This window comes from Kryptolebias marmoratus, linkage group LG1 (assembly GCF_001649575.2).
Source record: "Kryptolebias marmoratus isolate JLee-2015 linkage group LG1, ASM164957v2, whole genome shotgun sequence".
Lineage (NCBI taxonomy): Eukaryota > Metazoa > Chordata > Actinopteri > Cyprinodontiformes > Rivulidae > Kryptolebias > Kryptolebias marmoratus.
In genome coordinates this window covers 6,480,195-6,494,903 of record NC_051430.1, presented here as the reverse complement: position 1 = coordinate 6,494,903, position 14,709 = coordinate 6,480,195, and the positions used below count along the sequence as shown (strand labels likewise).

Here is a 14,709-nt window from a genome sequence, read left to right as displayed (position 1 = left end):
GTTGCTTAAAACATTTACACAGTAAGGTATCTGTTAAATGTGTCCAAAAATGTGGAAAAGCAACTCAGGTTTTGTTAGCTGTTTGAGAAATTTTGTTCTCGCCCACTACGTTTGCTCACATCCTGTGCATCTCCTGGGGGCTAAGCCCCCCTTGTCCTTAAAACCTAGTGACGCCCCTGCTCTGCGTCATAACTGCGACGTCCAACATGGCGTGACCAGTTGCTGTTTTACTATTTTAAGAAGGTGCCAGTACTATTTTAAAAGTACAGTTTAGGTATTTTTGCTTTCCAAAGTCATTGCAGAAGATATTTGGCTGTTCAAATGTGTTTTGTTATGACTTGTTGAATTCGGAGCAAAGTTTGGTAGTATTCACACATGTACAGCAGAGTGAAACAATAATTATTTCAATACTTTACATTTAAAAATTGCTTTTTTCCTGACAGACGCAGCTTGCTGTGTCACCACTGCCATATTTTTGCCGTTTAACTCAAAACCCTTTCATCGTCAATAAAGATAATAAAAAAATTTCAAAACATCACATGCACCGATGAATTGTGGGTAAATACTTTGCCGAAGTCCGCCTGGATGTGGGCTTAGCCGAAGGCCGGATGTAGTACGTGGGACTAAAGAGCACTCCGGAGAATTGGGACACACTACGCACTTAAACCCTTCAACACGAATGCGCATTTGAAGGACACAAGGGTGGAACGAAGGTGCAAGTGCGAGTATTGGGACCGGGCCTTGGATATCACTTTTATGACGCAGAAGCCCAAGACGATGACGTAACCTGTACTGTCCCAATTCTCCAATGTCTGCATGCTTGTAACCTGCGCACATGAACACTTCTGTGCACTTCGACTGAGTACACACTTCACAGAGGAGCATAGGGTGTAGTGCGAGTATTGGGACCGGGCCTCATTCTGTCTCTGGTCAGCTTGTCGTTGGTGAAGAATTGCCACAGTAATGTGCAGTCTGGTTGTCTTTGACCTTGTAGCTCCTTGCGATTCTTGAAGGTTTGTTGCCAAGTCAGCGTTTTGGTTTTGTTTGCCTTAATAAAAGTATTTTAGTTTCTCGAGCTCCTCGTGTCGCCTGTGTTCTGGGTCTGTTCTCCGTCTGCCACCCCAACCTGATGCAGGTTTAGCTTTCATCTCAGGTACAGTTGACTCGGGAAATTGTCGGGTTTAAGTTGATGCAGACTTACACCATGGATTCGGAGATAAAGGGAAGGATTAAATTGTCAGAAAGAACAAAGATCTGGATGTGGCAGCTGGCAGAGCACAGAAAAAGGGGAACTGGAACTGATGGTACAGAGAAACAGTGGGGAACAAAACTAAACACAAGAGACCACAAGAAACAACAGGGAAACAGAGAAAATGAACATATTGAAAACCAAATCAGTACCGAGTAAACAACAAAAAGCACAAATAATGACAGAAGTTGTGCAGTCCTGCCTGAACTGCAATACGACTATTGAAAGTGAAACTGAAATTGCTAAGTGAAATTATATTAAAATGAATGAAATATTTAGACAGCAGGGCTATGCAATTAATAAGACTTTTAGTTTGGATTTTGGCTCCAAAACAATCACAAAAACCAATCATTATTAAGATGTTTTGCCACGATGTGTATAATTTTAGAGGACAACCTTTTGGTGCCTTCCATGAAATGTATAGAAAGTAATTATTGTGAGCATGGGGAAACACACTAGGAAGTATGCGACAACCAACAAACATTAGATCAAAATAGAGAAGAAGAGAGCTGTTGCTAGCCAGGACATCAGCAATCTTATTGTCTTCCCATTTTGCAGAAACACAATTATACCTCAGTGAAAAAAAAATCTATTGTTACAACATAAAACATTGACCTTAAAAAAATAAAATTTAGAATAAAAAATAAAATAAAAATCAGAATTCATAGGGCTCAGCAATTTAGTAAAAGTGCAGGATATTGCTGATTTTATTTGTTTATTTTATACAGTAACCTTCATTTGAATAAACACTTGATCATTTATTTTAAGGGGAAGTTCAATAGGAAGTTATCAAGACAAAGTTCACATTAAAGGCAATTTCACATCTGAATAAATGCGATGTTTCGAACCTCAGTGAGCAATCACGTTCAATACCTGTAATCACAACAGCAATCAAAATTACTGTGGGTATGAATTTTGCCATAGTTGAGCAGCCATTTTAGATAATCTGTGTTAGAATTAGAATGACAATACAGTTTTCTACCTCGAACACCTGACCAGCTTTATACTGTCACAGGGACAGTGAATGGAATTTTGCCCAGTCAGTCTTCATGCATCTTGCAGACGTTGTCTTTTGTGTGTTGGGGGAATAGCCCTTCAATATGGGACACTTGGTCTTTGTAAAACTTTAAAGAGAACTTGTTCAGACTCTTTACAGATGATTATAGGGATACCAAAAACCTACAGTACATGTTGAGAATTTCTAGTCACAACAAAATGACCCTAGTCAAGTTGGCTAAAGATAGCATTGCTGCTTGTAGCTGATGATTTACTCCTGCGATTCAGTGATGACCAATAAGTCACCAGCATCTTGCAGTCAAGTGCAAAGCAATCGAAATAAAAACTGAGAGCTCCATGTCTGAGGTCATGGTCTTTGGTTAGAAAAGGGTGGATTGCTGAATCCAGGTTTAACTTCAAGTGCAGAAATTTAGAAACATCCAGCTTTAGTTGTTCAAGTAGGGATAGAGGGAAAAAGATGATTGACAGGTTGGTAAGGCATTGGGGTGATGGCAGCAGTTATGTGGTCACTGTATGAGTCTTTTGTTGAGAAATGAGTAAAAAGGTACAGCTTTCAGTTTACAACTGGAGCCACAGTACATTACCAGTACCTTCACCTAAAGTCAAGAGCTGCAAATCCCAGTAAAAAAACTGAGTCTGAAATTACAAGTAGGCATGATGAGCTGTCTTAAAGGGTGTCTGTTCTGATCTGGAGATATGCTAAGGAGCTCAAGCAGATTCAAAATGCTGCTCCTACACACCTAAAGAAGTGAGCAGAGGTGATTCAGACGCCTCTGATTTATGTAAATATTTAAAATTAGTTATAGAGTTAGTCTAGTAATTTTTGAAGTGATGTGTCAAATAGTTATCAATAGTTGGTACCTTATTGGCCAAGACATCAGTCATAAAACAAAATAAGGAGGAAGAGGCAAAATTCTTCGTCTAGGCTAGGCTAATGGCTAGCCAAACAAAGGTCCATTTTGTATTATGTTTCAGGCTCATAAAACAACTTTTCTCAAGCAAACATCAAACTGGTATGAAAGAACGCTACATCAGCTGATATTACATCTCTACACTTTTACATGACACCAGTTGTTTAGTTTGTTGCTCTTTTCTTAAATGCATGTGTTCTGAACAAAGATCATTATCTGCCTATGCTGCTGAGTGGCTTCCAATGCATCCATCTTGCTGATCAGCGTTTCTTGTCAGTTCAAAAGTTGAATCCACTCCTGGTGGACCGATATGTTCAGCAGCCTCAGCACCACTGGCACATTACAGTCTACGCTCAGCACACATATACAATCCAAAACAACATCCATAATATTTATGTTTATCCAATTTTTTGGATTTTCTCTAATAAAAACCTCTGGTAAAGTCATTACTAACTTTTTTTCTGGTTGTAAAACACACTGGAGGTGTTTCAGACATGTTTCCCTATGAGGAGGTCTTGGGGCACTGGAGAGATTGGTGGAGAAATTCTGTTTTTCTGCTACCTTGGAAATGTTTTACCTGAAAAGGTGGTTGGGGAGAAGAAGGTCAGAGGATCTTTACTCCGAATGTTTCCCTGGTTATCTCCGATTGAAAAATAAATAGATTGATGTTCATTTGCAAATGATTAAACATTTATTTTTCAAAATTATGCATTCACCCATCAATTGAAACTTAAGAAGTGAAAGCAACTGCTTAATTTCCTTCCGCTGACCACTTGACCCCTTGACTGTTTCAATGTCAAGGACACTCACTTTCACTTCCATTGAGTTATTAAATGAAAACCTATTCAGTATCTTTAGTTGAAAATTCCTTTGCAGTGTCTTGTGAAAGACTTTACTTCCTACTGGCCTGCTTCCTTGTCAGACAGCTTAGTCACTGCTAGCTGTTCCCCTTCTTAGATTTGTTTTTAGTTTAGTTGCTTGGAAACTTTAACTTGATTAAATCATCTTTCAAGAGAAAATCTAGATTTTAGAAAAGGTCAGGATGAGGTCCCTTCTGAGTTTCTTACTTGTCCAGGTGGGGGAATATCCAGCTATGCAGGCCATCATGGTGGTGCCGGAAAGAGTCTGGAGGCCTGCATGGAACAAGCTATGAAGGACATTCCCAAATCCAGGCACAGCCAAACTCCACTCTGCTTGGGGGCCACAGCAGGCATGAGACTCCTGAAGTTAGTAGATGTTTCTTTTAACAACAACAACAAAAAAAAAAAAAACTCCAATTGACTTGCCTACCTACCTGGCTCATCACGTTTTTCCAAGTGTGCAATAAAATTGATTCTGGAAGGATTTCTCGTCGCTTCATTTGACTCTTATCATTCTTTAATTTAGGATTGTGAATGCCACTGAGTCCCAGCGGGTCCTGCAGGAGGTGGAAACCAAGCTGCAATCTTACCCTTTCCACTTTAAAGAGTCTGGCATCCTGAGTGGACAAGCTGAGGGGGCATACGGCTGGGTCACTGTCAACTACTTACTGGAAAACTTTGTCAAGGTGAAACAAGACTTTTCAAGTTTGTTTTTCTTTTTTTTTTCAATCTGTGTGTTATTTGGAGTTTAAAAAAATCATAAACCTTTTTAACACTGGTAGACATCCTGGTGGACATTATTGATGGCTAACTGCTACAGTATTACTACTGTGTTTTTGCAACATTGAGGTTACACATGTATGCATTAAGGTAGAACAGTGGTTTAAACTCACCTAACAACCCATGACTGGTAAAATTCTCCTTTTTCACAAAGAAGCAGCTGAGTAGACCTTTGTTAGATGCAATGGTGGATACATGTTTTTTTATTTGTAATTTAAATCTTCTTTTTTCTTTCATCAGTTTTTTTGTTTTGAATGCACATACAAAACAGCTTTGATTTTTAAAAATTGGCCACATGGCTAGCTGGTTGCTTGATCACAAACACTCTAATATCAGTGAGACAATGACTGAAATTTTTTCCTATTTTCTGTGACAGTTGCAGCCCATTGAGATACTGGCCTAAATTAATAAAATTAAGTTTTATTCATAAAACAAAATGGAAAATCTCTTTACATCATAGAAGTGTTTGCTTTGAGTCAAAGTAATGGACCTGTTGTAACGTACTCTCACTGATGCTGCTAAAGCTGAGAAAACTTACAGAATAGAAGTCCAGTTGTTTTTTTTAAATCTTTTAATATTTGTTTTTTATATATAAATCTGAAAGCCTGAATAAAACAGCTGAACACCTCTTCGACAGCTTTGAAGTCATAATCGTGCTTTGGCCTGGTTGTTTTTTCTTGAATAAACTGTTTAGTGTTGGGTGATTCATCCCAGATTGGTTTTGTTACTCAGGCTTACGTCTCTCTCTTTTCTAATCTTCTCACTCAGTATGGTTTTGTGGGGCGCTGGCTGAATCCAGGCAGAGACACAATTGGAGCTTTGGATTTAGGCGGAGCCTCTACTCAGATTACATTTGAGACATCTGAAAAGGCAGAGAATGAGAGCAATATGATGGAGCTGAAACTTTACGGACAAAGCTACAGGATATACACCCAGAGCTTCCTGTGCTTTGGCCAAGACCAATTTCTCAGGAAACTTTTGGCTCATCTTATTAAGGTATTGTTTATCACCCAAGGGTGAAAGTGGATGATGATGTTTTTGACTGTCATAATCTGTTTCTTCAGTGTTCGTTTTTATCTGTTTTAGGGTTTATTTCTTGTAATATTTATTCCCTCTGATGTTTATTTCCTGTATTTTCAATGTGTTCAGGTGTTCCCCAGTGTTTTATTTACCATCAGTACTTTTCCTTAGTCACTTTCTGCTCCAACGCTAAAATTGTCCCTAGGTGTGTGTGTGTGAGAGAATATGAGTGGTTGTTTGTCTCTGTGTCCCTGTGATGGACTGGAGACTGTCCAGGGTCCCCCCCCCCCTCTTAAACAGTGACTGCTGGAGTTAGACACCAGCTCCCCATGACCTGGAAAGGAGAAGCGAGTAAAAGAAAATGGATATATGGATTTCTGCCCCTTAGTCCTGCCCCTCCCACTTACACCTATTCCCTATTATCATTACCATCAGCTGCCACCACTTTCCTCCTCTGCCTACTTATTCTCTCGATCCTCACTCATTCCTCAGTCGTTCATTGTGGTATCATGTCTTGTCTTGTTTTACCCCTCGTCTTCATGTTTTTACTGGCACTTTGTTTTTCATTGCTACGTCAGCCTTTTGTTTTTGTTCATTTAATTAAATCTTTATTTTCTTCCTTATTCCATGTGTGAATCTGCATCCTTTGGTCTTCACCTGAAAACTCTTGACAGCCTGTGTGTGTGTGTGTGTGTGTGGGGGGGGGGTATGAGTGTATGTTTGTATGTGTGTGGTGGGGGTCTTCATTACCAGAATATCTCATGGACCACTGGACAAATTTTAATGAAACTTGCAGAAAGTAACCATTGGATGTGCATCTACAACTGATTAATTTTTAGATTGACTCCAACTCCAGATGGGTTCACAGCTAATCAACATTAGGCAACACAAAATGGCTGTAACTCAGTCAGTTTTATAGATACTTAGCTAAACTTTGATGTGTTAGTAGCTAAGAGTAGATTACAACACATGCTTTGAGCATGATTGGTCTTAGTCTTTAGTAAGTTTGTGAACTTCTTCCATCAGTACACTTTGCAACAAAGAAGCTCAAACCAAACATTTAGCAAACTTACCACAGGGTAATTAGGTTGCGTCTCTGACATGCAACTAAAGGAACTGAACTTGCTCTAGTTTAAGAGGAACAAAAATAAAATGAGCAAGAGCTGTTTAAGTTCAGGTGACAGATATCAGTGATGTGCCTTCAGGCAGCTTCTTTTCTATTCTAAGTGCATAAACAAGGACCCAGAACTGCAGTGGACAGTTGAACATAAAAAGATCACTTTTTTTGCTTTATCTTTACCTAAGATAACTGTCTGATTTGTACCATTTTATGATTAGTCATTAAGACTTTGATTGCTTTAGATTGCTCATAGCATTAATTTCAAGGTTTGACCAAAATGGTCATAACTCACATGGTGTTTTACACTATGGCATGAAAGGTGGCAGGTGATAAGCATTCCTTTAAGGAATTCTAGGCCTTTAATAATTAGTAATGATTAAGTGTAACTATGTTTACTGATAGTTTTCAGAAAGTTAGAGTCAAAGCTAACTTTAATGTTGATCTTTTCTTCCCTCTTTCAGACTCAGGGGGTGAAGCCTCAAATCGACCACCCGTGCTATCCTCTAAACTTCAGCTTATCTATCAAGCTGGGAGCAGATGTCTTTGACTCTCCATGCACTAAGAGCTACAGACCAACCCAGTTTGACCCTCAAATGGATGTCAGAGTAGTGGGCACCGGAGATTATCAGAAGTGTGTGGACAATGTAAAGAAAATATTCTCCTTTTCTAACTGCTCCTATTCAAAGTGCTCCTTCGAGGGAGTCTTCCAGCCCAGCGTCAGAGGAAGATTCATGGTGAGATGGTCTATTAGAAACACGCAGAAGTAACAATTTTTATTATTGATAGGTGATATGGAAGACAAGAAAAGAGGTTAACAAAACATTTTTTTGGTTTTAGAAAAATAAACAAAAAATGTAGTGCAGTATTTTAACATATCTAATTTAAAAACTCTTAATTTTACTTTTAAATGCTAAATTTACTTGACTAAATGGTAGAAAACAAATTTATTGATGTCATGCACTCGTTGGCTTTTTGACTTGTTAAGGATTTTTATGTTGACTATCCAAGTGAGCATCATTAAATAATGATAAAAATAAATACATTTACAAAAGGAGGCAGATGGAGAAGCCAGGCTAACACGATGGAAATTGCTGTAATTTCGAGAAACTGCACCTCTTAAAATGAATTATTGTAAATGTGAGAAATAGTGTGCAAATAAAAGAAAAATAAAAGATTACTCCACTTAAATTTAACAGCCAATCAAACATGTTGGTGTCAAGTTTGAATGAGCACCATGATTTTATTTTGTGACATGTTGCAGTGGTGCTTAAACAAGTTTAGACCATGTATGTACCACTTTGAACAGCACTAAACTGCTGCAATCATTTGAACACACAGAATTACTGCGGTCTTTGGCACTTCTAAGTTGATCTTTCGTAGCTCTTTGAGTTGGTTAGAGACACTTCCTGTGGTCTAGTCTTTAACTGATATTTGAGACTGCAGCAAGACCTCTGACTAAAAACCAAAAAACAATACTCCAGCTTTAGCATTTCTCTGTTGTCTTCAAGGACAGAAATATTGAGAATAATTGCTTTACTAGTTTTTTTAAAGCTCTACATGAGTCTGTTAATTCATAAGCAGAATTTGAACCTGCCTGCTATAAATCGAGATCTTCTAAACCAGAGGTCCCCAACCCTGGACCTTGTGGGCCATTGTCCTGCATGTTTCAGTTGTTATAACATATTATTAAAATTGGATTACCAATGTCAGGTTTTGCAGAAGCCTGTCAATGACACTTTATTTTAGACTTTCTGACTTGAGTTTTAATCTACCTCTGCATTTTTAATATACAGTACATCTATATTTTCCTGTTTTCTGTCACTGTGTTGCTATAAATATGACTTTTTGTTTTCAACACTCTGAATATTTACCATTTCTTTAAGAGAAAAATTTGACCCCCTTTTAGTCGTCACACAGTTCTTTCTTCTCCTCAGGCATTCTCAGCTTACTACTTCACTCAGAAGTACATCATCAGCCTCACAAACACCTCCATCACATCTCCTAACCACATAGTGCAGGCCGCCTGGATCATCTGCAAAATGTCTATCTCTGAGGTACACCAGATACTAAAGCTTTTAGTAAAAACGGAAACAAAAAACTGTTTCCTTCCTTGTTGTAGAGCACGGGTCTGCAACCATTAACATCAAAACAAATTCGGCTCAGTCTACCCACAAAAAAAAAACAAAAAAACAAAGCCACCAAACCTATAACACAACCTATTAGGTTTTAAGTAAATACTACTTAAAAAAAATGACAAGACTACAACTGTTGGCATGTATTGGTAATTTTACATGTTAAAATTAAGGAAAAGTTATGTAAAAAACAAACAAACAAAAAAAGCTTGTGTACACCTTTTTAAAAAATTTTTTATTTATGAACCATGCAGGCCTATGTGAGTTTATATTTGTGAGAAACAAATAATATAAGCATCCCACAGTAAAATAATAAAGCATGCAGTTAAAGTGTGATGAGAAAAATAGGTAAATTTATTGGATATTTACTTGTGTTTTGCTGAATTTCCTCTAATAAAGATGGGGACCTTTTATTTTTTTTTACTTTTATTGAAAGTTGTTTTTGTTTGTTTGTTTTAAATCAAAAAAGAAAATCTTGACTTTTAATTCTCATCGTATTCAGAACAACTTTAAAGACAACCTTATTTTATTGACTCAGTATATAGTAATCAGTAATATCAGTGATAAAAATGCACCTTTTTTTCAGAAAAGGTTTTTGGTGAATTTCAGAGGAAACTGACAGGTTAAACTATTCCTGGAAACGGATCTTTATGTTTTGCTCTTTCTCACAGAAAATATATACACATAAATTTGGACATGGAAACCACTAAAAACCAGCCTTTCATGTAGTCATAATAAATGTTTAAAATTTTTTTACGTTCTTTTTGGTCAAAGCTATAAAAAGCTGCTGCAGTTTGACCAAGGAGCCACATGTGGGCCCCAGAGCCGCAGGTAGCAGACCCCTGCTCAAGGCAAAAAGTGGACAGCACACATTAAAATTTGATTAGGAAAAATGTTAAATAAATACACATATTGACCCTCTGTATTTCTACTAACAGATTATGATAAGGACGAATCAGAAGGAGAAATATGCAAAGAATATCTGCGCCATGTCCAATTTCATCCAGGTCCTCTTAACTCAAGGCTACCATTTTGATAATAACTCCTTTTCCTCTATTGCTTTTGAGAAAAAGGTGAGAGGTAACACACGCATTGTCTTTATTTGCCGCAGGGATGATTATCAACAGCACTGTGCACCAAGAAGCAAACATTTTGCTCACTGTGTCTCATGATTTCCCAGGCAGGAGGAGCATCTGTGGGCTGGGCTTTGGGGTACATGCTGAATGTGACCAATGGAGTGCCAGCAGAGCGTCTTGGAGTGATGAAGGCTCTGACCCCGGGGGGCTGGGGTGGTATCCTCTTCCTCTTCATCATGTTTATGTTATTTTCTGTGGGATGCTTATTTTTTATCTACAGAACTGCGCAAAGTAAACATGACCTAGTGTAATTGCAAGGATCACACACCTCAGGCCATTTTTTCTAAGTTTGGATAGTCGGTGTTGATGATTCTGAAGGAAAGAAAACAATAGAATAATGATCTAATTCTGCATTATAGATGTTTTGCTGTTATCTACAATTTAATAAAAAATACATATAACTCACACACTTATGTATTCTTAGCTTTTATCATTTTATCAGCAGAAAATCTGAATAAATGTTTGTTTAGAGTCACAGTTTTTTTTATATATTCATTCTGGCTAGTGTAAAAAAAATTATTTTTAAAACAAAGAATCAAATGATTGTTGTTAAATTTTTTTTTTGCAATTTAAAAAAAACAATGTAATTAAAATAAAAATACCCAGAGTAGCTTTCTGTCTTCACTCTGAATGTGTCGAGTTTGGTTTTTCCATTAAAATCAGTTCTCTTGCCTGTTTAAGCAGTAGATTTTTAATCAACAAGTTTATACTACTAAAATGTACAAATGTTTTGGCAAAAGTGAGCAGAAATCCAGGATATGTAAGTCATGACTATTTGACACGTGTGATCTTAATTTCCAGTTGAGCTTAGGAAAAACGATTGTCAGTGGTGATATTGAGCCATCAGGGTACGGTTGACCCTTAAAATAAGAAATCATCCCATATTTGAAATGAAGTTGATAAGGAACACATCTTTTCTTTATTTTTAGGAGCCAGTGCATATCTGTGTATAGATGATAAATGTAACAAGTGAAATGGATTTTGTCTCATCAGAGCCAGAGAATGTTTTTTTTCTACAAGAAAAGGTGTTGAATACAGAAATATACTTTGATTAATTGAAGCTACTAGATTTCAAAAACAAACAAAAACTAGAAGCACTCAGAGAGCCAACCCTCCAACAAGGCCGCAGCGTAATTAAAAAATAGTGCAATCCAGATCATAATCTGGATCACCATCAAAACTGAATCCATTTTTTTGTAACAACTCCCAACATTTCCTGAAATTTCATCCAAATCTGTTCATTAGTTTTTACATGATCTTAATAAAAGACAGACAAACAAACCAACGGACACAACTAGAAACATAACTTCCTTGGTGGAGGAAACAAAAGGGTCACATGTAGGAGCAGAGACAAGTTTTTAACAAGGGTTTACCTGTGACCTTGACCTTTGACCCCATGAACCTTGAAATCAACAGTGATCCCCTTTGACCCCTGAGGTGACCAGCTGTGGAGTTTACCATTCCTCCTATACAGCTGCAGAGTTAGAGCTCAGGCTGATCTGTGACCCTGACCTTTGACCGGATCGTCACCAACATTTATTCACGTGTTTCTTGTACCATATTTGACGTTTCCTGAAAATTGTATGAAAATCCGTTTATAACTTTGTGTATAATCTTTTGCATGGACAGACAGACAAATGGAAGTATTTAAGCCTCAAAAACTGGAGAGAACAGTTGAAGTGCTGAATAACTGGATCAGACTGACAGTCTGCTTCCAGGACCTGCAAGAAAAAATCGAACTGAAACAGACAGAAATCAAACAGTTGGAAGAAGCTCTAAAAATAACAATCAAGAAATGAAGAATAATGAGAGTTTGGACACAGAATATGACAAGGTCTCCAAAGATAAATGGATGTGGGGGCTGGTGCTTTTGAAGCAGTTGTCAGATGCACTCACTGTGAGGAGCCTCACAGTGAGTGCATCCTATCCTGGATATATGATGGCCTGGTATCCTGAACACTGTGAGGTCATGAAAAGGCAGAACAGGAAAACTCAGACATGTAAATGTAAACATGAAGAGGAACATGATAAGATCTTGCTGATTATCTCGGCCATCTCCAGCTCCTCCTCCTCCTGTGTTTTTGTTAGACACACCATTCCAAACAGGTCTCACTATCATCTCATAAACCCTCCCTTCTTTTCCCTGCAGCTCTCCTTCTGTCGCATACCCCCCAGACACTTACCTCAATCCAATCCACCCTGCTGCTCTTTCTTTTTCTCCTCTCTGTGGTCTGCTTGTTGCTTTGGATGGATGAGCCCAGGAACTTCAGCTCATCCACCTGCAGCACTTCTGCTCTTCGTAGATTCACTGGTCCATCTGTTTCCCTTTCACAAATTAGCTCAAGATTACTTGTCCAAGATGTTAAGACACTGAAGAATATATATATCTACAATTTGTTGTTCTTGAGAGTAAAAGTGAAGCTCTTAATGAGCCTTTGCTCCAAACTATGACAAGCCTTAATAATTTCCTTTCTTATGAGTATATCAGACAACAGTAGATTTTGTTTGTTAGACTTTACAAAGCATAAACATACACATTACTCAACATTATAACAGGCTCAGAGGCTCAGGCCTTTCTTGTAAACTGCCTCAGTGTTGATGGACTGGTCTACTTTCTCGTCCAGTTATACACCCACATCAGTTCCAAAGGTGGACATAGTAGAGGGTGGAGGCTTATTTCTGTTGAAGTCTACCACTATCTCTTTTGTTCAGGTCATATTCAGCTACAGGTGAATATGCAGGATCCACCTGCATGTCCTCTAGTTTGTTCTTCAATAGAACAGACTGGATGGTGTTGAAGGCGCACGAGAAGTTGAAGAACATGACACAGTCTGTCTAGAAGAGAGCACGCTTTCTGCAGATAAATAATTGCATAATCCACACCCAGATGAGGCTGTAAACTATAAGGGAACTAGAGTTGGTCTAACTTGTGGTCTGAGGCACCCGAGTATCAGTCCCCCTACGATTTTTATAATGTGTGAGGTCATTTCTGTTGGTCTGTAATCCTTTAGGATTGCTCTTCTTGGCAAAGAAACCAAGCAGGTTTTTCATAAAACTAGGACTATTTAAAAGTGCATAAAGTGCTCCACGAAGGTGATTAGCACAGGACTTCAGCACGCGTCTGAAATGGTTTGGGTTTTTTTGGGTGTTTTGCTTTTACTGATTTTAGTTATGCCCATCCGTGTGTTTCAGTTTTAGTATCAATGTTTTCAGTGATCTTGTTTGCTCTGACAGTGTTTCTGTTTCTTAATTATTCTGTATTTCTGTAACCTGTTTGGCCTGGCTCATAGTTTCCTTCAGCTACTCTGTCCTGCCTTGCAACTCATTTGTTAGCAGCGTGTCAGCGTGCCCAAAACCACGTGACTACTGTGAACGAGTCCTAGTTACGTCACATTGGCGTTGTGCTGTTTTGTGGGAATTTTTAAGATGATAGGGGTTTCAAAGCCAAAGCTTATAGGAACTCGATTCAAGAAGCCTCGCTCTCGATGCAGACCTAACTCTAGTTCACCTGGAGATCTGTGCACGAACCTGCCTCACTGAATGTAATCATAAAGACCACAGTGGTCACCCCCAAACTGGAGCAGTGGCTACAACAGATCCCAGGAACAACATCAGACATCTCAGTCCAGAAATGTGTAGTTCTAGGCACAGCCAAGATACTGCGCAGAACCCTCAAGCTCCCAGGCCTCTGGTAGAGGACCCGAGCTCAGAGGATGAAAAAGAGACCACCTGCGGAGGGTGAGAAGGGAATTTTTATATATTTATATATATGTGTGTGTGTGTGTGTGTGTGTGTGTGTGTGTGTGTGTGGTGTTGGAGCAGGAAATATGTTAGTGAGGGACTACAGTTTAAAGAACACAACAGTGCTTAGTAATCAAACTGTCTCTGAGTGTGAAAAACAACTATTTAAACCAAGTCTTAAAAGCTCTATTAGGATTTGTCATATCTTATTAAAAGAACTAGGAATTACAAAATTGACTTTTTTACTGCGGATATGGGAAAAAGTGTAGAGATTAGTAATGAGGCTCGGACCCGGCGCCAGAGGGCGGGCCGAGCGGAGACAGATTACAACGCCATGTAAATTAGTTGAACCTATGCAATGTAGTGACTCAAGACAACCAGCAGAGGGTGTTATAGGCGATTAAATGAGGGATTCCTTACTCAAGAGTCTGAAAAGATGAATCTGTTCAATGCATTTTCACTACAGAGAGGCAGAAAATATGACTATTGAGTTCAATATTTTTTTAAGATGGATGGAGTTTTATTTATTAGAACGTCAGGTTTGTTTAACAAAAGAGTGTAAATGTTAAAAAATGTTCTGTATTTTTTTTAAAACATTTCCACCTCTCTTCAGGAGAAGTTCATGTACAATTGCCTTCAAGTTTCTGGTGTTAATGTGTTTTAAACACAATGATTTTAGTGCAGTGCTAGTTTTTAAGATTTATGCAAAAGTTGTTTAAGAAAACCGGAGCACAATTTCTCAG

General features: G+C 38.2%; 1 protein-coding gene across 1 annotated transcript in view; it reads left to right on the top strand.

Moving 5' to 3' along the window:
- LOC108246427 (ectonucleoside triphosphate diphosphohydrolase 2-like) overlaps positions 1–10,605 on the top strand; it is a 14,683-nt gene extending 4,078 nt beyond the window's left edge. Inside the window, exons 3-9 of the mRNA XM_017433964.3 lie at positions 4,253–4,403; positions 4,564–4,723; positions 5,586–5,813; positions 7,419–7,691; positions 8,892–9,011; positions 10,028–10,162; positions 10,270–10,605. Of these exons, the coding sequence (XP_017289453.1) occupies positions 4,253–4,403; positions 4,564–4,723; positions 5,586–5,813; positions 7,419–7,691; positions 8,892–9,011; positions 10,028–10,162; positions 10,270–10,476 (1,274 nt within the window). The 3' untranslated portion in view covers positions 10,477–10,605. The remainder of the gene's footprint in view (positions 1–4,252; positions 4,404–4,563; positions 4,724–5,585; positions 5,814–7,418; positions 7,692–8,891; positions 9,012–10,027; positions 10,163–10,269) is intronic.
- Positions 10,606–14,709: the final 4,104 nt, after the last annotated feature.